We start from the raw sequence: 26,045 nt of genomic DNA, 5'->3' as shown, positions 1-26,045 counted from the left end.
GGTGCAGGTCTGCTCTGTGTCCCTAGAGTCAGAACCAAACATGGAGAATCAGCGTTCAGTAACTATGCTCCATATATCTGGAACAAACTCCCAGAAAACATCAGGTCTGCTGAAAGTCTGAGCTCTTTTAAATCAAGGTTGAAGACACACTTGTTCACTGCTGCCTTTGACTAAAAACTTTTATCACTTTTCAAATTTTCTATTTCCACTCAAACTCTGCACTGTGCCTTTTATATGTGTGTTTTTATCTTTTTTGGGTTTTATGTGCTGTTTTTGTCACCTTTTACATTCTTCTTTTAAATTGTTTTAAGTTAAGAGCTTGGAGCTCAGATAAGGATCTGGTATTGGCCAGTAACGTGAAACTGTCTGGGACAGAATTCGGTCTCAGGGTTGAGAGGAACCCAGGTTTTTATCTTTTGTGGATCTTATTTGCCGTTTTTAATCACCTTTTACATGTTTCGTTTAAAAATTTCCCATTGTGTTTCTTTTTTTCCCTTTGTCAATGTATTTTAATGTCCTGTGCGAAGCACTTTGAATTGCCTTGTTGCTGAAATGTGCTATACAAACAAACTTGTCTTGCCTTGCCTTTAATATATGATACTTGACATGAATACAAGTACTCACATCTGTACATACAGTGTATCAGTCCATATGTAATTGAAAGGCAAAACAGAAAGAAAAATGTTGGCAAGATGGTTTAAAATAGGCCTAAATTTCTGGCAGACATGGGATTTTCAGCTTTATGGGGTTTTTTTTTAATACAAGCAGACACTGTGGGAGCCAGACTTTCAGATGAACTAGACCAGATAGATATATGATAACGAGACTAAAAGTAAAAATGTAGAAATAACTAAAATGTAACTAAAACTGAAAGACATTTCATCCCAAGACTAAAATTAAAAAATAGCTGCCAAAATTAACAATGAATCTCAGGCAGGGAAAATTGCACTTTCCAAGAGGCTGAAATGGACAGTTAACAAAAAGCTGCAGATTTAAGTAGGACTTGAATGATGAGTCTGTTTATTATGCATCATATTTACTAATGATGGCTGACAGGTGGATTTCTGAATAAATGGGTCAAACGTAAATTATTCCTGGTGAAATTGTTTGATTATTGATAGCTTTGGGGGATGATTTAATAGCTATATGGATGTAAAGACAAAATATGCCCAAAAACAATATGTTTTCTTGCTTCAATAGTCATCTGGGGGCCGGGTGGGAGGCTTTGGGGGTTCCCAGGTCGCCAGTTGGAGAACATACTTGAGAAAGTACAATTTTCCTCTAAATTGTACTTGAAGAGAGAACTTGTGTTATTATTTGACAAAGGAATTAACTTTCAAGATGTTCTAAATAGTTTTCTCCCCTTGACCACTGAGTAGCATTAAGCTGTATTCAAATATAGCGATAATTGTTCATATCAATGAAGTTGAGCCTGTCGAGCTGGGTGAAGTCATCATGCACTGTACTTATCAAAGGGTAAGATTCCGGAGTCATGACAACAGACAACTACCTCATCCAATGGAACGCGACCCTTTGTCCTCTTTGTAGCCAATCAGAAGAGGGAGGTGTGCTCCGTCCCGCCTACAGGGGTGTTCCTCCGCGCTGCGCTAAGGTCACTGCTGTCATTCGGTAGCTAACCAGCCGAAGGAAGTGGAGGAGACCCAGCGAGGAAGGTGCAGGAAAGACCCAACGAAACCGGCAACATGTCTCTGTCCAACAAACTCACCCTGGACAAGGTGGACGTCAAGGGGAAGAGAGTCATTATGAGGTGAGCGTTCTGGTTAGCTGACACGGCTAACTTGAAATATTAGCCGTTAGTCAGCAGCCTGACATTTGAGAGACGTTCTGTTCCACAAACATAATGTTACTCTTATTCATTCCCTATTAGGTCCATTCATAGTGTTAACTAAAGGTAAAAATGTGATTATTTTAATGATAAGTGTGAGTCAGCACGGACTATTGAGAAAGGACAGGAAGTGAACTGTTGGCTGTCACGTTTTCCAGTCATGTTACGTGCCTGTGGAGAGATGCAGCATGGATGCAACAGTCTGCATCCGAGATGGTCTCATTCAGTCCTTTAACCTTCTTAGACAGGAGCGTGTCATCATTGTAAGATTCCGTCCTTTTGTGTTGAATAAAGGTTGAATTGTGACTCTCTGTATTGCTAATTTGAGGAAGTTCAGTCGTCATTTAGTATGCTCTTTTCTAGGTATTAATTCAGTTATGTAATCTATTAATTTAGCCCTCAAATCAATTAAAAGTACAAAATGATCGTTCGCTAAGTGTCCTAAGTCACTAACAAAGATAAAACTATGTAAAAATGTGAATATAAGAGATGATACGGGCTTTTTGTGTTGTATATTAGTAATTTGAGTTATAAAAATGCTGCAATATCATCTAAAAAACAGACAGCTTCCACTTATTTCTGTTGCTTGTTTTGTCCGTCCAAAAATCTATCATTAATAATAATAATTATTAATAGTAAATAATTTGTAGGTTTATTCGTTTAAAACAGGAATTATTTACTTTATGTGAAGTTCAGCTACTATAGCAGATGTGAAGGTGGGCAAAAAGCTTCTTTAGTGCCTTGCTCAATGGTCTAGCAGTCCACAGTGCAGGTTTTAATCCACTAAAGTACAATCTCTTTAGCTGGAAGGACGTCCTGCACCCGCAGAAGTCATTTCTTAGCAATGGAAAAGTCTTTGAAATACAGCACAGTTATTTTATTGTTGCAAAGTGTTGCCGTTTACTTGCTCTCACACTAGAAAGGCTGGAAGTGTACTTGAAACTGACACCCTATGTGGAAATGTCAGAGAGCCATTCTGGTTTGCTCCACATCGTGATGCAATGACAGGCAGCATAGGACAAGGTTCACAGGCAGCAGCGCCCCAGCTCACTCTGTTTAGAGCTAAAAGGTCAACTTTGCTCCAAGTGGCGTCACTGTAGTGTCAATGTGGAGTCTAAGGTTGTCACAAGTTTTTTATTCAGTGACTTTTTCAATGCCAGATGTCTCAAAACACTATTTGTATAGACTTCAGAGTATTGAAAAGTGTAAAAGCTTTAAAGTTAAACAGGTCTTCATTGTATTTCAACCCAGAGCTTCAGCAAGTACAAGCGAGAGACACTGAGATCCAGTCAGATTCACAGTTTGGCAACTACTGAACTGATGTTATGTCTCTTACAAACATGTGGATAGCAGGGGAGGTCAGACAGTCTAAAGAGATCAGAATTGTTAGATTTTACTGTGATCATATGGAAAGTTAAAACTCAGGTATCATGACAGCTCTAGGCTTAGAACTAGGCAGTACGTTACCTTATATCACTCCTCAGGCCTGTCATAGCATGCAGACAGTCTGTGTTGTTATTTCCAGCCTCAGACAGAGCAGAGGATTGTCTTTTGTGGGGTGTTGGTCTAGAATTTAAAAGAGAAAAGGCAGGATGTTGCTGTAGAGACCTGACAGAAAATTGCCTGGCTGCCAAATCAACCAGGAAGTGACTTCCCAAAGAGGCGTAACCCTTCATGCTAGCATGTGGCTCACTGCGAGATTTCAGGGTTACTGTACATTTGTGCATCAGACAGAAAGTTGATCGCAAAATAAAGAGCCAAGTAAACAATTTCTCTTCCGGGATCATTGATACATATCAATAACAGTGAGGGGTTTCATGATTTGAAAGCCTTTTCCTCCACTTATACTTATAAATGAATTATTATTGTAGTTGAGAATATAAGAGGACACTGTGAGTGCAAACAGGGGTCAGACTGCAGCCACAGCACTGTTTTCCCTGTCAGTTAATCTAACAGTTACTTTACTGGTGAGTGATTGTTTGTTTTACAATACAGACTGGCAACCAGTCCAGGGTGTACCCTGCCTCTCACCCAATGACTACTGGGAATGCCTCCAGCCCGCCGTGACCCTGAATGGGATTAGCAGTGTAGATAATGAATGAATGAATGAATGGATGGGTGGAGAAATATTGGATCAGTGACCCTAAAGCCGTAAATGGTGCTCTCATTTTTCTCTTCTTTTTAAAAAGTTATAATACATGTGCATTCAAGAAGCTCTGAATATTAATTTTAACTCTGAAATTGATAATACTTTGCTATCAGTGAAAGTTTGAACATTTTTCCCGAATCAGAGCAGCCTCTTGTTAAACTTAAAAAATAAATATAGGATACAAAGATACACACTTTTATCAGTATTACCCAAGATAATATGATAAAATATGGTGATTTAGGCCATTAATGGTTCTTTAATGTAAGATTAGGCTTCATATAATGTTTATATAAAACAGATGTTTAAGGAGAAATCAAAACTGTTGATGCCTTTCATAGAGATGCATGATCAGCATGCAGCAAATAGTAGCTCCAAAGTTCACTGTTAGTATCTGCAGATATGAAAAATTCTGCCAATATTTACAACCATATATGAGCTGTAAATATCAGCTATGGATTGTGGACTTTTTTGCAGAACCAGCAAACTTGCATCAGCTGAATTCTGTTCACCGTCATTCCTTAAATTTTAAAGTCTGTTTAGGTATGAATTACATTTATATGTCACAAAATATTGGCAAAAACTAAAATAAATGTGCAAATATCAGCATAACAGATCTGCAAAAAACAATATATAGTGCATCTCTACTTTCATACAGTGTTTTTAGTCTAATATAAGTTTACAGTAGCTAATCTAACAGCTGTGATGTATATGTCTTCATATATCATTTACTGTTTCCAGTAAAAGCTTTCCTCTCTTTGTTCATGCCTTCTGGCTCTAAACGATTCAGCAAAAACTTATAATGCCCTTCACATAGACAGTACAGAGCAGAAACAGACGAAACAACACAAAAGCAACAAACTCCTGCAGCTTTTGGATGAATGAGCGTTGTCTCTGTGTACAGTAGCCGTTAAGCCGCCGGACTGCTGACTGCAGGGTTTCTGATTAACACAATGGCCGGCTGTTATTATGGCACACATTGTTGTTACGGCAGAGCGTGTCGTGTGTGTTCAGTCTGTCTGTGTGTGCAGACTGATCATGTGTATCAGTGCATCAGGGTCTCAGTCAGAGAGGAGGGAGGGGAGGGGAGTGGATTATGTAACTGGAGTACGAGGGATGCAGCATGTTCTCTGGAGCTGCAGAGCGTGCAGAGCGTGCATCGCTGCATGTGAGACCTGCTCACCGGGCAGGGCAATGCAAAGGCATGATGCAGGCCTTATAGTGCCCTCATCTGAAAATATGTGGGTGGTTCCGGCACAAAATAGATGTATAAGTACAATAAGCAATGCAGAAAAACAACTGTGGAGAGATGGAAACCTTCAGTGGATTCTGATTTTTTTCCTTTTTTTTTTTAACACTTCACTTACCTACTGATGATCTAGCAGTCAGGTCATGCTCCATGTGTGCTGGCAGTCTAAGTTTAAGCCCAGCATGTGTCTCCTTTCCTGCATGTCTTTCCCCACTCTCTCATCCCTGTGTCTGACTCCATAAATAAATGTATAATAAAATCCCAGAAAGACATCTTCATCATCTTCATTTTGTATGTAGAGTTTATAGTTGGAACACTCCAATTTCTGTTGAATTTTATCAAGCTAAATGGCATGATCTAAATGTTTAATAATGACCTGGAAAATAACAGGCGTGGAAGTTCTTGACACGGAAAATGTGTTCATAACAAAGCCAGAAAATTCTTTAAAAATGCAATAAAACATTTTTATTGGTCTGTTTCCGTCTCTTGATCAAGTTTCTTCTCTTTCAGGGTTGACTTCAACGTTCCAATGAAGGACAAGCAGATCACAAACAACCAGAGGTAACACTCCTCTTATTTCTGTCCTTTAGATGCTCAGCATGTGAAAGATACACTAGCAACCAAAACATCACAATATGTCGAGTACAGACGAGTGCTGCCCAGCTTGTTTACTTCTTGTTTTATATCAAGGACCCTGTTTAATAAAAACAGCATGTTATGAGGTGTATTTACTTAACAGAAAACCAATGTTTTGTTGTCATTAATAATTTCTAATAATGAGGGGGGAACACACTGAACCAGGCACTTCCTGATTCCCTTTGGAAGTGGCCCCAGAATGCACATGTGGAAGTACAGTTGTGTCGCTTCCAGCAAAAGGCAGAAGTGCCTTATCAAGTGCATGTTTCCATCATTATTAGAAATTTCTGAATGAAAACAAAACGTTGGTTTTCTGTTTAGTAAATATGCCTAATGAGGTGCCATTTCTATCGAACAGAATCCTCAGTTTAAAGCAGGAAGTAGTATTGAGAAGGAGGCAACAAAGGTGGGCAACACTGAGCAGTGCTGTCTCAACTCTGTGGAAGTGCAGAGTGTGTGTGTGTGGGAGGGGGGTGTCCATGTTACAGAGGTGAGTTTGGGTGATTGTGAACTGATGGAAGCTTCCATATAAAGACATTGTTACAATTAAGAAAAATATATATGAAAATTAAGATTTTCTCTGTCTTTGAAAATTGTAGGAAATATATGAGATATTATAATATGTCAAATAAATGGTTACTTTTGAAATTAATATAGATATTTTAGTGTTTAAATTATGCATACTGTATCTTTAAAGGCTTAATATATGATATTTTATTACTGAAACAGCAAAAATGAAATATACCTTTTGTAAATTGTTCTTCTAAGGAGCCAAACTCCCTTTGAGTTTGTTGTTCTCAGCTCTGTGTTCACGCTGATGAGACTGTGCTTCCTTCAGAGGCTCGAACATGTTTTTTCCTTTAATTGACTGCTTACTGTCCAACTATTAGCTCTGCCACCACACAGGGAAAAGAGATGGCCCTGGCTTCTGAGGAAGTCGTTTCTGGGGGCATGATCAGAATCAGAATCTTTATTGTCATTGTACACAAGTACAATGAAATTGTGCGCAGTTCCGTTCAGTGCAATTATCATTTATTATTGCAACTGCGCTGGGATATGTGCCATTTTTCACTCTGTTAGTTTTGGCTTTTATTGTCCTGAACCATCTTCCTGAGGGTAGCAGTTGGAACAGGTGATGTGCTGGGTGGGATGAGTCCATGATAATAACGAAAAGAAAACCAAAAGACTCTCCAAACCAAGGAAGAGATTTTCTTTGGCAAAAAAAGGAATGTGCATCTTCAATTAAAACAGATCACAGAAACATGTTTTCATGTTACATGTTACATGTTACAGGTGAAGGAGGGGAGGGAGGAGCTGAGGGATGAAGGAAAAGGGAGTGAAAAGGCATGTTTGTGTTCATTCATTTTCAGGGTCAAAGCAGCCATTCCCAGCATCCAGCACTGCCTGGACAATGGGGCCAAATCTGTGGTCCTGATGAGCCATCTGGGCCGCCCTGACGGAAACTTCATGCCAGAGAAATACTCCCTGGAGCCCGTCGCTGCTGAGCTCAAGAGCCTGCTGGGGAAGTGAGTGGACACTGATGATTTACCATTTTTAAACACATTTAGTATTTTTGTAAAGCAGAGGCATCAATTATAAAGCTCTTAAGATGTTTGATTTAGAAAATTAAAGTCCTGCTTCTTTCAGGTAATAAACAGCAACCAGATTACAATTTTAGTTTACAGCAGACAGGAATAACTGAAGTTTCTGCTTGTTCCTTTAACCCCTGACAGAAATTAAGCAAATATTTGCTCACAAAGAGAACTGAAAATTTCTGTTTCAGAGGTGGCAACCATCAGAAAAGAGTCGATCCAAATAAGAGTCAAAGCTGAATCATCTCATTGTTGTTTCTGTTGTTGTTTCTTGTCATTAGAAGACAGAGCTAATTCTGTTAAGATTATAATCTGATCAGTCCATCAGAGATCCTTATCGGTCCTCTGACTCTGCAGGGACGTCACCTTCCTGAAGGACTGCGTGGGTCCGGAGGTGGAAGCCGCCTGTGCTGATCCCGCCACCGGATCCGTCATCCTGCTGGAGAACCTCCGCTTCCACGTGGCCGAGGAGGGGAAGGGCAAGGATGCCTCTGGAAACAAGGTGAGTCTCCCAGCAGTCTGGCTGAGGACACAGCTAAAGATCTGCAGTCCTGAAAGAATAGACCCTCCTCTAGCTATGGGACAGAGAGCAGCAAGCTCTGTTCATTAGAGTTTCTTAAAGCTGGGTCATGCAGAGTCACTGCAGCTGCAGAGTCCTTCTGAAAAAGCTGAGTCACCGCCTGATGACGTCACCATCAGGAATGCTGCAGACTCATATTGCATCATGTTTACTCAGCGTCCCATTTTTATTGGTTGTCTGATAGCTAGGTAGTTTTAAACAAAATTCAAAGACCTGAATGTCAAATCAAGGTGACGTAAGGTGTGCTGCTGCTGTATTCTTACATTTTCTGCTTTTTATAAGTGTCCAGATTTACTGCTCACTGAAGAGGGAACTGATGAGAATTAAAAACATAGGAAGAAGTGTATGACGGAGAAATTCAGCCTCAAATATTCTACACTTAAGACCCAATGCTGTCTTTAAAAAGCTCTCTAAAATCCAAATATTAGTCAGAAATTATCTCCAGAAACCTGAGGGCTTCCTCAAAATCTGCACAGAATTTCAACATTTACTAAAGTCTTTATTTCACAGCCTTTGTAGCAGATTGAGACATCTCATAAGCAACATCTGAAAGCTTTAACCCTTGGCTTTTACTGAAAATAACTATTGTTCTAAAGAAGCAGTACTCTAGAGCCACATGGGGCTCTTTTGTGACAAGTTGTGGCTCTTTTAGGTCAAAAATGGCTTCAAAAATATACAAAATGAAAAAGGGAGCTTTGTTAGCAAAAATGATCAATCAGTCCGTTCACCACATATTGAGAGCTGGTCCCAGTAAAATAACCAGCCATTGCTATTGAACATATTGCTGGCTTGGGCCAAAACCTTGTATCTCCATTTTCCATTATTTTAACCTTCTTTTTTTTTTTACAAATCAGTGCAATTGGTCACCCTTTACATCTGTCAGTGGGTTTTTAACAAATTTCAAAGCAATAAAAGGTGACTATGACTCTCTGTGTTAAATTAATTAAGAAATATAACATTTTTCCATTCCTTGAAAAGTTGTAACTCTGGAGATGTGAGGTTTTGGCTTGACACCAGCAATATGAAAGAGCTAGAAGGAGCAAGAAAGAGAGAAATCCATTGTTATGTCTTCCCAGTAGTTGGGTGTTGAGTTTTATGAACTGCTGGCTCATATTTTAAGAGTGGAAACACAAATACAACGCTATAGAAGGAGGCCAGGTGACAAACGGCGTAATTTTGGCTCTTCTAGAAAAATGTTTCATTAATTTGGGTTTGAATGTGTGATTTTTTTTTTAAAGTTTAAATACATTGAACTGTGCTGTAAGATGCATAGAGAAAACAGAGACATGGCAGTGTCTGCTCTACTAGGATTCCTCTTTGCCCTCTCGTCACTCTCGTAACTAAGCAAAACGTATAAATGAAGCCTAAACAGCTCTCACACACACAATATATTCTCACAATCAGTCATAGTTCAGGCTGAGTTCACCAGAATAAAGATAAACCTAAGTAAATAAAAGCTTTTGTTCAACAATCAAATTCTCCTATAGTGGAGGAGAGATCGGATATGTGAAGAAATCAGCATTGGTGAATACAACAACCTTCAGCATAGGTGAATACAACAACCTGCTGTCGTTCTGTTTACCATTCCTGCCCTAGAAAACTAACAATGGATGTTGTCAAACCTCCCTTTCATCCACAAACACACCAGTTTCCCTGTCAAAAAGTTCACTTTCTTCAACTTCCCTCTGGTAGTCGTCTTGATTATTCGTGAGGAGCGTTGCATCGATTGTTTAAGGCTGAATGTAGGTGTGTAAAGGATGGAAAAGGAGGCTGATCTAAGTGCAGGCATTTCCTGCATAACTTGAAAAGGTGTGTGCACAACGTCTTCTAAATCTAAATAAAGTTTTAGTTCACAAACAATGTTAGTTTGGATTCTACAAACTGTTTTATTAATGAGACTCCAGGTGGCTGTGTGTGTGTAAAGACACTAAATAAAACCACTTTACATGGAGAAGAAATGTAATATAGGAATATATTCCTAGACAACATAGATCTAAATCATTATTATGATGTCACTTGAAAAGTTAGCTGGAAATGTTTTTTATATAGTGAATAACCTCTGATAATGAAATCTTTAATGCAGCATGTCTACTTTAATGCTTTCTGAGGCCAACAAGGAAAAACCTTCTGACTAATGGACATTTATTCATTCCCTGATTGTTCTGAGAGTCAGATGTTCTTATAAAACTGCTCGTACAAGAGAAGGCTTCATTTGCAGACACTGTGTGAGCGTCCGTCTCTGCAGTGGATCAGCGGCTCTGACCTGCTGACATTTATTCTGAAGGTCAGCAGGGTAGTCCCGCCTGGACGTGTTGCTTTTCCTGTCCTGAGAGGCCTGGTTGGTATGCTGTGTGTGGGAGGGTTTGTTACTACTGTACTACTGCACTGCATCAGACAGGAACCTTTCTAATTTCAGTTTATTTTACTGATATTTCTGAAGCTTTGGAAAGTTTAGCAGGAGAATTTCAATGTTGGTCAACTTCTATGTGACAGAACTTAGAATTAAGCAATTATCCAACTTCTGATTTTGTCTGACATTGATATTAAACATTTACAAGACTTTTTACTCATAATTGACTTTGTATGATCCCGTTCATAGAAGAGTTAAATTTAGAAAGCAATAATAAAGCGTGCAGCACCTGTCTGACATTTGAACAGCACTGGGGAACTCTCTTGACCTTTTTCTGCCCTCCAGTCACACAGTCACAACCTTCACCTGTTAAAGTGCAGCATAAACCTGATCCACCATGACTTACTGATTGAACATTTACTCTAGCAGATGCACAGTAAGAAACTAAACTTTTAAGGTTGTAGACAGAACTAATCACCCAAAAAATGTTCAGTTATTTGTTTTTTAGGTGCCCTCTATGGAGTTCTTATCCTATTTTACCCTGTTTGTGATCAGTGATTCAGTGGCATCCCGCTCATGTTTGGGGAAAAACATAAATGGGAATAAAACACACATGATTTCAACATTTCTTATAGCAATTTTGTTGATATTCATTTGTATGTCCTCTGTGTTAGGCTTGTATGTAGGTGTCAAAATATGTACAAAAAAGTGGGTTTTCTTCGGACTTTCTTCAGTAGCAGTCCAGTCCACTTTATCTATATGTTTATTTATTATGTTTTATAAACATTAAAGTTTACTGAAGTGCTGCACAGTAAAAACAGAGAAATAGAGCAAAAACACAGCAGAAATGAAAACACTAGGAGGAAAGAAATAAAAGCCAATAAGAACACCAAAAAAAAACAATAAATTAAATAGAAACACTTAAAAAAATACCCCCCCCCCAACAAAAAAACTAAAAGCCATAAAAACACAGGATAAAGAAATTAAAAAACATAATAGGACAGAGATCACACAACTCTCATGCTGAATTAAAAGCCAAAGGGCGGGGTGGGGGGGTTGGACATTGAAGAGGTCAGAAATATACTTAAGTGCAGATCCGTTTAAAGATTTAAAAACAAACAATAACATTTTTAAATGAATTCTAAAATTAAACAGGGAGACTATAAGGTGTATAAACCCCCTGGCAGGTTGCTAATACATTTGTTAGGTCTGTTAGTTTATGTTAATGAGAGCACTGAGAGCTGAAAGCAGGTTAATGGGTGGGTCTGTGTAAATATTGAGCTGGGCCAACTAGACCAGTCCGCCTTTTGGATATTTTCCCCCAACAAATAATCCTTGATGCAGAAAATTGGTGTTTTAAGGGAAAAAGGTGAGAGCATGCAGCTTTAAGTCTGCATTCAGGATGATAAATGACAGGTTCATCTGCTCCTCTCTGCAGTGGAATCAGTAAATCCAATGTTCCTGTGGATCTTCGAAACATTCCAGACCGGACTTTTGAAATCTTAGACCATTTTAAGTATTAAAAAAATCTTATTTTTACGATGAGAGGTAAGAAATTTTTAGATGACATATTCAAAAAGACATGTCTTTATAAAAATTCTTCCAGCCAACATTTTACAGGTTTTTTTTTTTTAGTATATTTATGTGACGATTAATAGCATTTACGACTGTGCAGCCTGTACATGTCTGTCTGTGAGAGAGTTCATAGAAATTCTTTAAGCTTTACTGACATATCAGTAAAATTATTCAAAACAATAAGAAAATATGCATTGAACCACATAAAGAGGACTCTTTGTTGCTGAAGGCCTCCCAGAAAACACCAGAAACAAATTGTAGTAGCAATGTGACAGCTTTAAAGTCTTAAGAAATCTTAAAGTTGATTTTTATGTCTGACAAATAAGGCTTGAAATCAGGGCATGGTACGTAAAGAGGTTCCTGTTTTGGGTTTGAGTCTTACACCTAAACATTGCTGCATGTTTCCCCCGACCCTCGTTTCTCAGTCTCCTGTCTAACAAAAGACAGTAGTGACCGATAAAGTTTTGTCAGGTTGAAAATGAAAATATCTTTGATTAATAAATGCTTTCAACTGGAAGTGTTCGTGCTGCTTTTTAGTAATGGTCAATAAAGAAACAATCTTCTGGGAGGCACATGAAAGAAAAGCAGAAAACTCCATCCATCTCTTTCCGCTCTTACTCTTACATGTTTTTTGTTTTGTTCCCCTCAGACCAAAGCTTCCCAGGAGCAGATCGACTCCTTCAGGGCATCTCTGTCCAAACTGGGAGACATTTACGTCAACGATGCTTTCGGCACGGCTCACAGAGCCCACAGGTGAGCAGGCTGTCTGGATCAAATGGTGAATGATGCACAAAAACAGAAGCTACATATGATATCTCATTTATTTCTCATTTATTTGGGTCCATTAGCCGCAGGAGTCAACCACAACTCAGTGTTCATACAGAGCATATTCACTTAAAACTCTTTCCCACATTGATAAATCACAGAACCACAGTGACAAAATCACACCATCATCCAAGTTGGTAAAATAGTGTACTGACCGTGTTTTGTATAAAATGACAAAAACACAACAACATTTGCGATAGCAAAAATTAAGCTTAAATGAACAAAAATGAGAAAAACCTGCTGTTTTTTTAAACAGTTTTCTCTGCCTTCCTCACCTCTCTTAGCTCCATGGTGGGAGTGAACCTTCCTCAGAGGGCAGCCGGTTTCCTGATGAAGAAGGAGCTGGACTACTTCGCCATGGCTCTGGAGAAACCTCAGAGGCCTTTCCTGGCCATCCTCGGAGGGTGAGAACTGTTTATCATTAATAATCATAAAATTTAAACATGCCTGCATTAAGACAATCCACAGAGCTGTTAGTGTCTCAGTGTGCTGCAGAAGATTATGCAAAGACATAAAATATAACCCTGGAACTCCAGTTTCAGTTGAATCCTGATCTACTTTAACTTAGGATCAGTTTTTCTTGTGACAAAGACATAGCAGTAGCTTGTGCAAAGCCAGTGGGGTAGAAAAGTCAAATTCACATTTTAAATAATCTATTAAAAGACTGTTTTTAGAAAATAATTCCATCACTCTACATTGATGTCACTCCTCTGGAAAGTGAGTCGTATAACACATGTGTGTATTTATATTGATTTGTTTACGCATGATAAAAAGGCAAAAGAAGTCATGTACTAACTGAAAAAAGGATTGGCTGAAGCTTGAGCCTGTTATGTCTACCTGTTATTTTTGTATATGCTCCTAAATAGTAAATCAAGTTGTTTCAACCCCTTTTACCTGAATGATGTTGGCTTTTTTCATGCAGATTAATCCGAGCCTTTTAGCGGTCTGTAGTAGGACATGTATCATCAGCCTCCTCTCCTCTGTTTGACATAAAAACCAACTGGAATACTCACAAGAGTAGGCTGCTCTTCCTGCTAATCAAACCAGACATAAAGCCAAAATTCCAGTAAATACTGAAGGTTTAATGATGATTGAGGAAGCAGTTTCATCTGACAAGCTTCAGCCCCTCCCTCTGCTGTAGTTTAGGTATCATCTCACTGCAGCTGCTTCTTCAAACACTCTGGTGGCCATCCAGGAATAGAGACAATAAGCTTGTTATGTCATGAGTGGTGTGACCGTGCCCTTCCTTTCTTTAAGACATTATTAACACTGAGCGCTTAGTCTGGAGCATGCAGAGAGCAGAGGTCAAATACAGTAGGAGCAATGCTTTTTTAGGTTTGTTTGGCTGGTTTTGTAAGTTTAAGTTATGATTTCAGTGTAATTTGATATCATTAGTAGATCAGCTAAATGTTTTTTGTTTGTTTGGAGTGAAGGACAGCAGATAGAGTAGGAAACAAGAGGAGGGGCATGCGTGAAAGGAGCCACAGGCTGGACTTGAGCCCAGGCTGCCCACGTACATAACCACGAAATCGTCTGCACCCAAGTTTTTATTCTATCTTTATTTAAGTATTGAACAACAATCCTTTCAACAACCCGTGTTTTATAAATATTGGTCAGCATTCTTTTAATGATCGATAGCATCTAAAACTACCGAAGCTTAAAAAAACGTGTTCTCCTCAGCCCTATTTATGACTGAAAGCTGCAAAGAGAAAAAGACAGAGATGGCACAAATGCATTTACATCTAAGCACCAAAACCTTGCTACAGTTTTTACACTTCAGAGAGTGAGAGTGCAGGTTTTTGCCTGGCATTTTTTTTTATCAAAACAGGAAATTACCCAGCATTGGTATCCTAGGAATCTGTTTGTTTATTGGTGTACTGATAAAGGTAACCATTATTGTTTGATATGATGATAACCCTAGTTCACACAGTAGAAACAACTATAGCCAGTGTTAATATCTAACAGGACTACAGTACTCAGAGTACTCAACAACACTGACGAGTTTGTTTTACAGGATCTTAAACCTGTTCAGTTAGGATTCTAAATAATTAAAATATCTGTAATCAATAATATGGAGGTCAAAGATGATACCAACATCATGTTAGGGCTATTATGTTTTAGTATGAGTTGTTGCATCATTGTTTGTTAAACACAGAGGAAACTGTGGTTGAAGCTGCAGTAAGTCTTAGTTTTCCCTGAACTAACGTTAACCACATGTGGGATTTGGCCTCCAGGCAGAGTCCATTCTAGTGCGTTGTGCAACCGTTGCTCACTTCATCCAATCACCTTCAGCTCGAAAACAAAGGGCATCGATCATTACTGTTTAATGATAAGCCAGTGAATGCCCCACATTCACTAGACGGCAGTGAGACGGATAAATGAGTCACTGAAGGCTGTGAATCCGGCCGTACAAAGATAGCTTTGAGATTTATTATTTTATTTATTATCATGTTCTAGAACATCACACAACAGTTTATGATTCTGTTTTATGGCTTTAGGAAGTTATCAAATCCAGCACACTGTCATTGTCATGATAGAGATGTGAACAATAAAGAGAGTAAACTATGAATTAATAAATGTGGCTCTGAGGCTCACTGAATTTAAGATATCTCTGTAACATATTAAACTTTAAACTGTAAACTTAAATTGCACACCAAATTAGCTTATATTCTTATTTTTTATTACTTAATGTCAAATTTTGTATGTTATAATTTATAATTTTGTTTTGACAAGTGCATCCTAAATTCAGCTCTTAATTATAACTATTAAAAAAAATTAAGAACAGGTTTCAACAAACCATTTTTATAGAAAAGTCTGCCAAATACCTACTAGTTGTTGTTAAGAATTATTCTTTGGCTTTTCACGTTTATGTAATTAAATGAAAACAAGTAATTTAAAAAAAATTCTCTTTCAATTAAAGACATTTTTTTATATTAAAATAAGGATTTATTAAAATTGATTGATCAATAAATTAATCAGTTAATATAGGTTCTTTGCAGATGATACCACACAGCAGCAGAAAACTCCTCTCACAGGGCAATTAAAGATGTCTGCATAGAGAAACTACCAGAAAGGCCATGTTTTGAGCTGTTTAGGGCTATGCTAAGCGTTTAAAGTGCGAACAACATTCTTAATTCTTCAGCTACTTTTGTGTCCTAAAAATAGTGAAATATTCAGGCAAAAAAAGTAAAAACAAATGTTCATGGATAAATGGTAGCAGGCAGGAATTAAGCTCAGCTATTCAGCTCAGTAGAGCTGGTTGTTTGGCTCCCGGATCGCCTTTTCAGTTTGGTTCCAGTTTGGCCTTTAAATGTGAATCAATAAACGAGGGAGGAAAGGAAACTGGCACTCAAATGGAAGATAGCTACTGTGGCTAACATTAAAGAGCTGTTTTGTAGAATAAGCGTGTTCATGAATGGCTCTTCTTCTCTCAGTCAATCCTGTTAATGGGACATCACTGTGCTATCATTTCAATTAAAAGCATGTTCATGACAAAATTAGGATTTTTTTTTCAATGTTTAAAGAGCTCTGCTAGCCTCTTAGCTCAGTTCAAGACACCCCAAGACTTTTGTTTCCATCTGACTAGATGATTCAAGGAGGTCTGTAGGACTGAGAAACTGTGATATCGATCACCTCCATGCTAGGTAAACCACTTTAACTGTGGAACAAAATCACTTTTTGGTCAGGTGTAGGATTCATATTCAATGTATGCAGAAATTTTCTGGTGATAAATTTCTAAAAAATTTCTGGATAATTTCAGCGTACAGGTCCATTTTGAACTGTCAGGCACAAAGTCTGTTCCCATTTATTTCTAATGTCTGCCCCCCTCTAGCTGATCCCTAATGAACATTTGGGATCACATGATTGCAAACAACCTATAGGAAATAATTTGCTCTAAAGCCCACACACCAGCGCCGACCAGTGCGTGTCCATACAATCGCCCCCATAATTTTCTACAAAGTAGCCCCTGAATGCACCAAGCCACCTCTCTATTCCTAGCTAGATCTCTGCTGCACAGTGGCAGCTCTGTTTGAGAGCACAGGAGAAGAAATTTAGCACCATCTTCTGTTCCAGGTGTAGAATATCCAGGAGGCATCAGTCCCTGGTGAAATACCACTGCTCTAATCGGGTTTTCACTTATCCAGGGAGGCGATCCCTGAGCGGGCTCTAGACTCTGGTATCAAGGGTCTGCCCCAGCAGTGGCCCTGCTGTGTTTTGGGCTTAAAGTTTATTTGTAAAAAAAACAAAACAAAACTGTGGTAAATCAAAGTGCTGAACAAGCTTTAAACACATGATCAAGGTAAAAAAACAAACAGGTAAATAAGAATGAGCAGATAAACATTTTAAAGGTCTGAACACTCTTCTGGACACTTTAGTTTTGTTAGAGCAGCATTACGAGCATGAAGGAAGACCTGAAGTGTATAACTTGAACCAATCACAGGCGAGGTCAGCGCTCATACTAGTAAAAGTATAAACCAGAACATTGTGTACAAATCCGTCGTAGTGAGTTTCTTATCTGGTCCGCTTTGTTCCTTCTCTCTTTGTGTGCTTCAGAGCGAAGGTGAAAGATAAGATCCAGCTGATCAACAACATGTTGGATAAAGTCGATGACATGATCATCGGCGGCGGCATGGCCTTCACCTTCCTCAAAGTCATCAACAACATGGAGGTGAGGAAGACCTTGGTGTCAACAACACAAACATGAATCACAGAAATCTTAGAACACACACGATAACCTTAGAATATCTTTATGTTTGAATGATGGAGGTTAAAAGTAACGATGTTCCTAAGCATCCGTTTCCCTTTTCAGCTAAATGCTTATTTAAATTTAATTTAACCAACTAGTCTAAAGAGGAGAAAATCCCTAGAAAACATTCATATTCCTCACAGGGTCATTGTGTATGTGGATGTGATGTTAGCCTGGTGTAATCTCTACAGCTTTGCCAACATTAACAGCTAGCACCAGCAGCCTTCGTTACTCTGCAGTTTAATGTTGTGGTTTGGTGTGTGGCCTCTTTTCACTTTGTGTGAGAAGCTACACGTGATTTAAACCATCGACAGCCTTTATACCACTTTATTTCTATTTACTACTTTAAAAAACGGTGATGCCGTGCTGTTCCTACTACACGCTAACCGCTAAGCCACCGCTAAGCTTCTCATGTTTACATCCGCTGAAGTGCCAGACAGGAAGGCGGCGGCCATGAACTGAAGCTATAGCAGCTTCTAGTGGCAGGAGGTTCATTACAGTTTAAAAGAGTATTATAGACTGGGATTTCAAGCCTGTGTTTATGAAATATGATAGATGATTAGTTTAACCGACCCGTAAATCCTGCACCGGCTAATTTTATAAACAAATTTGACTGTTTTACAGATCAACCACGGACATCCCTAGTTAAAAGTCTGTTTTGTTACATCATAGGACATTTTAGGTCACTACATCAGTCGTGAAAATATTTGTAGCTAACTGAAAACTGTTCAAGACCTTCTTTATTACAGAAACAGCACTTATGTATGTAAAGTATAGATTTGACTTGCATTATTAAGGGAGAAACGCTGATTTTTGCAGCTTTCATTGTGTGTTTCTTTACTTAAAAACAGAGTTTAAAAAGCAGATGCTCTCATTTTAGATATATTTTTCTATGGCAGGGTGAAAAAGTACTTCAGATGAACCTTGAATAAGTTAAAAGGTTTTTAAAAGTTCAGTTTCATCTCCACTCAGGCGATCAAACTGCTGTAGAGTGTTTGTGTTGCTCATTCTGAAAGTGCTTTGTTTGGAAATTTCACTGCTAAATCTGAAAAAAAAAAAAAAAATCACACTCATGATTCTAATCCAGCCTTTAAGAAAAAAATAGAATTTTCTGTCTTTCTTCACCTCCACTGTTATGGGGTAGAAGCAGGAATCTCAAACTGTATAATCTAAAAACACTCAAAGCTATCAGTGAGACAGAGGTGTAGAAATGTAGGCTTTTATAAACTCAGTGAACGGCATTGACCCCTTTAACAAAAGCTGCTTCTGTTTTATTTGTATCTCAGAGTTCAGAAGTAGGTTATGAGGAGATTCTTAAACTGTGCTGTGACCACACTCCTTCTAAAGAGGGTTCAGACCTGCACAAGAAACACTTGACACAGCAGAATTACACTAAAGTTCAATATGCAAATACTGTGATACTCTGGAGATAAATCTGTCAAACTCTGTGAAAGAAAATTGTGTATTTCAGACATTTTTGGGTCATTTTATGTAAGGAAATCGCTCTTAATCCATCCTAATTTTAAAAAAAGTACAATAACAGTAGGACTAGATTTCACTTTTCCACGATCACTTCTCACATCCACCAAACATCAGTGACTCAAGGAGAAATACCAGGCATGGATGCATCACATTTGTCCTAACGGTGAGGACCAGGGATGTGCAACTTCAGCTACAGAGAGGGCTGCATTTTTAGTGTCATTGCCAAAGGGCCAGATTTGGACAAAATTCAAACAACAATTATGTTTTTGATCTTGAGTACAAATATAAGTTTTTTTATTTTAAGAGGTAATCAGAATAAAATCAATAATGTGCTGCTTATAATGCTGTGAACATGATAGTTTATGTTATTTCAATATATTTTATTTGCATTGTTTTTTAAAAATGTTTTTAGTGCTGCATATAAAAGTATTTTACAGAAACAAGCACAGCCAGTTATATCTACAACTCTTTCAAATAACTAAACATATACTAGTAATAAAATTTCTCATGTCTGATTTTTTTATTCTGTCAGATCGGCACCTCCCTGTACGATGAGGAGGGAGCCGCCATCGTTAAGGACCTGATGGCCAAAGCAGAGAAGAACAAAGTCAAGATCACACTGCCCGTCGACTTCGTCACCGCCGACAAGTTTGACGAGAAAGCCACTACAGGAACCGCAACCGTCGCTGATGGCATCCCTGCCGGCTGGATGGTGAGAGAAGGAGCTTTATTGTACACCTTTTAGCTTAAAGTGAAAATCATGGGTTTCATTTTAATTCCTATATATATTTGGTAACTATTCTCTCTACAGGGTTTGGACTGTGGACCAGAGAGCTCTAAGGCCAATGCTGAGGTGGTTGGCAGGGCCAAGCAGATTGTGTGGAATGGCCCCTTGGGTGTGTTTGAGTGGGACAACTTTGCTAAAGGGACGAAGAGCCTGATGGACAAAGTGGTGGAGGTGACCTCAAAAGGCTGCATCACAATCATTGGTGAGAGAACTTTTATTTTTATGATTTTTGGTAGATCACTAATGTACTTTAATGGTAACAGCCAATGTCAGGGTGTTAGGATGCTGTTTCAGATTGATAGTCCTGAGTACATTAAAGTCCCTGTAGAGTGATTTAAAAAAACAACTTAATTTTAGGTTTGTTGTATGAACCATCAGGCCAAATTCCATTCATGAAAAACATCTCAAAGTTTATCAAATAAAGCTTCAAAATCCCAACAAATAAGGAAGCAAAATCTGCTCCAGAATGGTGTGGGTGTGTCTGTTGAATGAGCTGAAGCCACCCCCACTCAGGAGAAATACGATCCTCTCAAATTTTAAAATAATGCTTCTGATCAGAGCACAGCTGCCAGGCTCTGTGCCAGCAGAGAGATAGAAGTTTGGGATCAAATTTACTGTTTTCTGGTACAACTGAGACCCAAATTTCTGATCTTTTTCAACCAATCAGGTTTATCTAATGAAAAACATCCCAGTTTGAACTTCAAAAATGCAAAAAATGCCACAAATCAAAGATGAGAGGCAAAAAAAGAGCTTGTTTTGAAAGAGTTTTGTTGACATTTTTGACGCAATTTTATTTCCAGGACATTCACGACCCACTGAAAAGGGCTCGGTCCTGACCCACCAGTTGAGATCCACTGCTCTAGAGGATTCAGTGTGTATTGTCCCGTTAAGGTGATACACTTTGGGAAACCAGAGAAAGTGTCTGTTCTGCTTTATAACCTAGCTCATAACCAGGGCATCCTCTGTGAAGGGTCACTGCCCACTGAAATCACTGGAGCCTAATGCCCCTACAACCCAACGTCAAAAATACTGAAAGATTCCTTTAACAAACCTATTTGATACTTGATGCTGGTTGCTACCACAATTTAAAACATCTCCATTATCTAGTTATTTCAATGATCAAAAGTTTTAAAAACTACATCTGTTTTAGAAGACAAGTGTATAGAAGAGGAATGAATCCATCAAAAACTAGCCAGACTCCTAAATGCTCTAAATTGCACAAATGCAATGGCAACATTTAGGGCCTAAAACTTTGACAATGCTTTTGTGCAGTTTGGTCAGTGTGCCAGAGTTTACATGCAGTTTCTGATAGTGAAGACAAGGAATTAACTAATTTGGGGTGCTTAGGATATCCTTTTTTGTATTTTAGTATCAAAACGTACCAGTATTACTTGATTTTTACATGGATACGCAATATTAACGGCATGTTATTAGTATCAGCAGATACTGAATTTCAGACCATTGTATCTCCTGTCTGCATAGTAAATTTATCTTTTTAGATACTAATGAAGATACCCTGAACCTATAAATATCAGATGTGGCACCAACAGACCCAGTCAGTGGAAGCCTTTCTTTGATCATTCTCATTCTTTAACTTCATTGGAGTTTGTTTCTTTGTTCATCCTTAAATCCCAAAGGACTGGAGTTTTTGGTCTGAACTTCAATTATCGGTATCAATATCAGCTAAAATGATTCTGTAAATATCAGCATGTTGGATATCAGCAAAAATCTAATATTGCATATCCCTAATGTTTCTACTTTTAGAATATCCAAGTTCAAAATGTGGACATTGTTACACACCTGACCCCTACACAAAGTTGGTCAACATCTTTTGAATGATTGAAGATGTCATGATTTTAAAATATAATTTCTTGTAGTATTTTTCTTCTGGAATAACCTACTACCTCATTTTTTAAAAGGGCTATACTGCAATAGGAAACTATATACACGCTCCAGCTTTTAGCCCCAAAGTAAGTAGACTCAAAAGTATAAGACAATTTTAAAAGCCCTGCCGTATTAAATAAAACCAACCCACGTTATGACATATTTTTGTACCCTAATGTCTGGAAGATTTTGGCACATTTTAAAAGCACATAATTTTCTTGTCATTATAAATGTAAACTGAACTTCCAAGAAGTGTAATGAACCCTTTAATCATTGATTTTTAAGTTAAGTAGAGATGCCACATTTTTACCCAGCTCAAGTACAAGTACTTGTGTTTGGGTACTCATTGATACCAAGTATAAATGTGAGTACTTAGTTATACCACTATTGTTCTTAACATTATTTTGAAGTTTGTTTTATTTTCATCAGATGTTCTTCATCCCTCCACTTGTAAATTAATCAGTGCATAGTTTTCATTCTCCTCTACATTTTTCCTCCTAATTTATGTTTCAGTATCACCAAACTGCAGACATGGTATGGGAAGCTAGCATCATGCTTTAAAATGATGCAGTTACAGAGTCTGCAGTGTTTTATGGGTTTATGAGTATTTAGGCTTGCTATAGGCCCTCCTACTGGTGCTAGTATCGATGCGTGCTTGACTGCATGTGTTGCATTGATGCATCATTGATGTATTTGTGTCCAGGTGGCGGCGACACTGCGACCTGCTGCGCCAAGTGGAACACAGAAGACAAGGTCAGCCATGTGAGCACAGGGGGCGGAGCCAGTCTGGAGCTGCTGGAGGGTGAGCAAAACCAGCTGAAATGACCTTTAACTTTTCCGGTTTGTGAGGTGATTTGATGGAGGTGTTGACTCTGTTCTCTTTGTGTTCTCAGGTAAAGTCCTGCCAGGTGTGGAGGCACTGAGCAACGTCTAAACTTCCCATCAGACCGCTGCAGCGTGTGTGAGAACATGAATGTGTGAGGAAGAGTGTGTGAGTGTGTGAGAGGTGGGTAGCTTCTCAGCCAGACTCTTGTTTACCTGTAAGCAAAAAACCTCCCGTTTTACCAGCTGTTTAATCATGGATACTTTTGAAGTTCTCACATAGAGGGGTCATTTCTTTCGCATTAAACAAGTCAACGCTCACAAGTAGAGCCTTCTGCCTTATCTCAACATGCTGATGAAACTCCTCGAGTCATGTTACTGTGTTTTTTTTTAAGTACCAAAAGGTCAAATTGCTGGTGAAACAGAAGTTGTTTTTGCTCGGATGTTGTCCTGCTGCATGGACGCTGAAACACAGCAGATTTAATGACACATCACCGTAAATCTTTGAGTTGAGTCTGAATCTGAGTTCAAAATGAGTCTAGTTTAGCAACCTAAACAATTAAGTGTCATCACTCTTGCTAGTCTGCACCAGAATTACTAATCTATTAGACTAATTATTTACAGTTTTATTAGAGCAGGCCTGCACTGCTGGTTAATTGTTGTGTCTAAGCTGTAATGCAGCTGCTTGCCACTAGATGGGGCTGTAGCTTCAGTTAGTGGGCCTTATTCCCTTCTGCTCCTGTCTGGATTTAAAGCAGCAAAGTAGACCAACGATAACTTGAAGTGCAGAGTGATTTTTAGTATTTTGATCATGAAAATGGAGATACAGTTGTTACTAGGCTGTCAGGTTAAACTGGCACAATGAGCAAAACGTAACCACATTTAGCACAAGCATGTGGACGTTAACCTGCAGACACTTTGATCCAGCTCAGTCTGAGAGGAAAACACAACTCATAACGACACAGGTGTGTGAGATGTATCATATTCTCTCACTTTAAAATGGTCTGATATGAAATTTCAGTTTAATTGATAGGGTCATGAATCACTGGGAACATCGCTAGTTGAGGACCAGGTACAATCAGAGTCTGAATCTGGACGTCTCATGATCTCTGCTGTGTAGTTCAGCTCCAATAGTTCACCACAAACACTGGCTCTTGCGTGTGTGTCTTAAGTGTGTATTTTCCTGCGTCACTTTTGCTTTGCTTACCTTGGGAGTGTTACATCGCCCTCAGTGTGTACACATTCATAGAGTATAAATAAAAAGTATAGTGTAACGGTTTTTGTGAGCGTGCTCATGTGGATGTTCTGGCTCTCTGGTCGTGTGTCTCTGAGCAGCTTCAGACTCAGACGTCAGCCTGTTCAGGATAATAAAACTCTCTGTGTACAAACTTTGCAGTCACTGTGTCCTAATTATTACTTAATATTCAGCTCATACAAGCAAGGTTAACTCCCCATATATAGAGGCTAGAGTACTCAATGAACTGGTCAAAGGAGTGGCTCCCAATGCCAGCAAAGTTTGGTCTCCTCCCACAGATAGACTATATGGACTAAACTATTCTGGCCCTGACCATTACACCAACAGGGGCTCAAATGACATTGTTTTCAAAAAACAAGCACTTTCAAATTGAGTTGGCCCCCTTTTGCAGCAAAACAGCCTCCACTCTTCTAGGAGGGCGTCCACAAGATTTCACCCATTCATTCTGTAGAGCATTTATGAAGTCAGGCACTGATGTTGAACGAGAAGGCCTGGCTTGCAATCTATGAGCTTGATGGGGTTGAAGTTGTATGCATAGATACACACCATATGTGATTATATGTATGTCTTTGCTTAAGTGTTTATTAACTGATATTATTTTAGTTTTTATTCATTTTGCACCTGTGAGGAGTTGGTGCATTTGTCAGACTGTTCATTATTTTTGTGATGCCTTGTTTGTCACAAAGAGATAACCCCAATAAAAAAAATATTTATTAAAAAAAAAATGATGGGGTTGAAGTCAGGGCTCTATGCTATTCAGTCAGATTCTTCCACACTCAACTCCTCAGACTATGCCTTAATAGTGCTTGTTTTTTTTTTTTTACTGGGGCACAGTCATGCTGGAATAGGAAAGGGCCTACCTTAAACTGCTGCCACAAAGTTGGAAGTATAGCATTGTCCAAATCACTTTTTCAGGCTTTTCAAGCAAAAGAAAATGGGCCCCTGGCCTGTCCACAATCCCCCCAAGAATTGCTGAGATGCTGGAAAGCTCAGTGGGTTACCCTGCTGACTTTTGTCTGGGAGATTGATGGTTCAAGTCCCAGTCAGTGCATACTCCAAGTACAGTTTGGGCCTTTGGGCAAGGTCCTTAACTTTGGTTAAAAGTCTGTTTAATAACGTTGTAACTTCAGGAGTGCCACATCCATTTCCTGGGAGGGGTGTGGTCAGGGGCGGAGTCAGGCAGCTCAGTAACATTTAAAGCCACAGACACAGAAACAGCTCGTTCTGAGCAGGGCTGAAACAGAGGGGTTTTCAGACATGCAAAAATCCAATACTGGAGTGTTTTTTCAGCAACAGACTTCACAGGCATGTTTTGGGGACCTCTGAGACCAACATACACTTGTCTTAAAAGGGTAAAATATGTCCCCTTTAAGACTGGCCTTCACTGGAGATGAGAGGCTTAGCCGAAACCTGAAAAACAGCCCCATACTATTATCCCTCCTCCACCAAACCTCACCATTGGTGCAGTCAGGCAGGTAATGTTCTACCAGCCTCCTACAAATCCAGACTCACCCCTCTGACTGCCAAACAGAGAAGCGTGATTCATCTCCACAGAGAATGTTTCCACTGCTCCACAGTCCAGTGTCGTTGTGCTTTACGCCAATCCATCCGACATTGGAGTTGGTGATGTGAGGCTAACATGCAGCTGCTCAGCGATGGAAACCCACTGCACAGTTTTAGTGGTTACATCAATGCCAGTGGAAGTTCAGAGCTCTTCAGCTATGGAATCAGCAGAGAGTTGGTGACCTTTATGCACCGTGGACCCAATTCTGTGATTTCACGCGATCATCTGCTTTGTGGCTGAGGTCCTGTTGTTTCTAAATGCTTCTACTGTTTAATAGTTGACTGTTGAATATCAAGCAGGGATGAGATTTCTCAAACCATCACTGTGCCACGCTTGAAGTCGGTAAACTTTTCAGAACGACCCCTTTAGGACTACAAATGTTTGTAAATGGACACTGCATGGCTAGGTGTTTGCTTTTACACACCTGTGGCAACAGGTATGATTGAAACCTCTGAATTCAATTATTAACAGGTGTGGATAAATACTTCTGTCCATATAGTGTGTTTCCTCTCTCTTCAACTGTCATATCCAAATAAAAGCAAAAAGCCTCCTCAAAAAATACAACTTGTACAACCTAAAATTCGAAAAAGTTGGGATGTTCAGTTTTGAGGCTGAATATTTGATATGTTGCCTTTTTGCTGTTTTCAATTAAAATGATATTTCAGGGACAATTCATAAGACTGTCAGTTAGGTTGTAGCCCATGT

At 39.0% G+C, this 26,045-nt stretch overlaps 1 protein-coding gene across 1 annotated transcript; it reads left to right on the top strand.

Annotated features, from left to right (window-relative positions):
• Positions 1-1,611: 1,611 nt before the first annotated feature.
• On the top strand, positions 1,612-23,909 carry pgk1 (phosphoglycerate kinase 1). Its single transcript, XM_041801251.1, has 11 exons — positions 1,612-1,768; positions 5,752-5,802; positions 7,248-7,403; positions 7,827-7,971; positions 12,624-12,727; positions 13,084-13,203; positions 17,354-17,468; positions 19,561-19,740; positions 19,840-20,017; positions 22,403-22,501; positions 22,593-23,909. The coding sequence occupies exons 1-11, from the start codon at positions 1,704-1,706 to the stop codon at positions 22,631-22,633; spliced, it is 1,254 nt and encodes a 417-aa protein (XP_041657185.1). The 5' UTR covers positions 1,612-1,703; the 3' UTR covers positions 22,634-23,909.
• Positions 23,910-26,045: the final 2,136 nt, after the last annotated feature.

The sequence above is a fragment of the Cheilinus undulatus genome, linkage group 12 (genome assembly GCF_018320785.1).
Source record: "Cheilinus undulatus linkage group 12, ASM1832078v1, whole genome shotgun sequence".
Lineage (NCBI taxonomy): Eukaryota > Metazoa > Chordata > Actinopteri > Labriformes > Labridae > Cheilinus > Cheilinus undulatus.
This window is presented reverse-complemented; position numbering and strand designations above follow the sequence as displayed.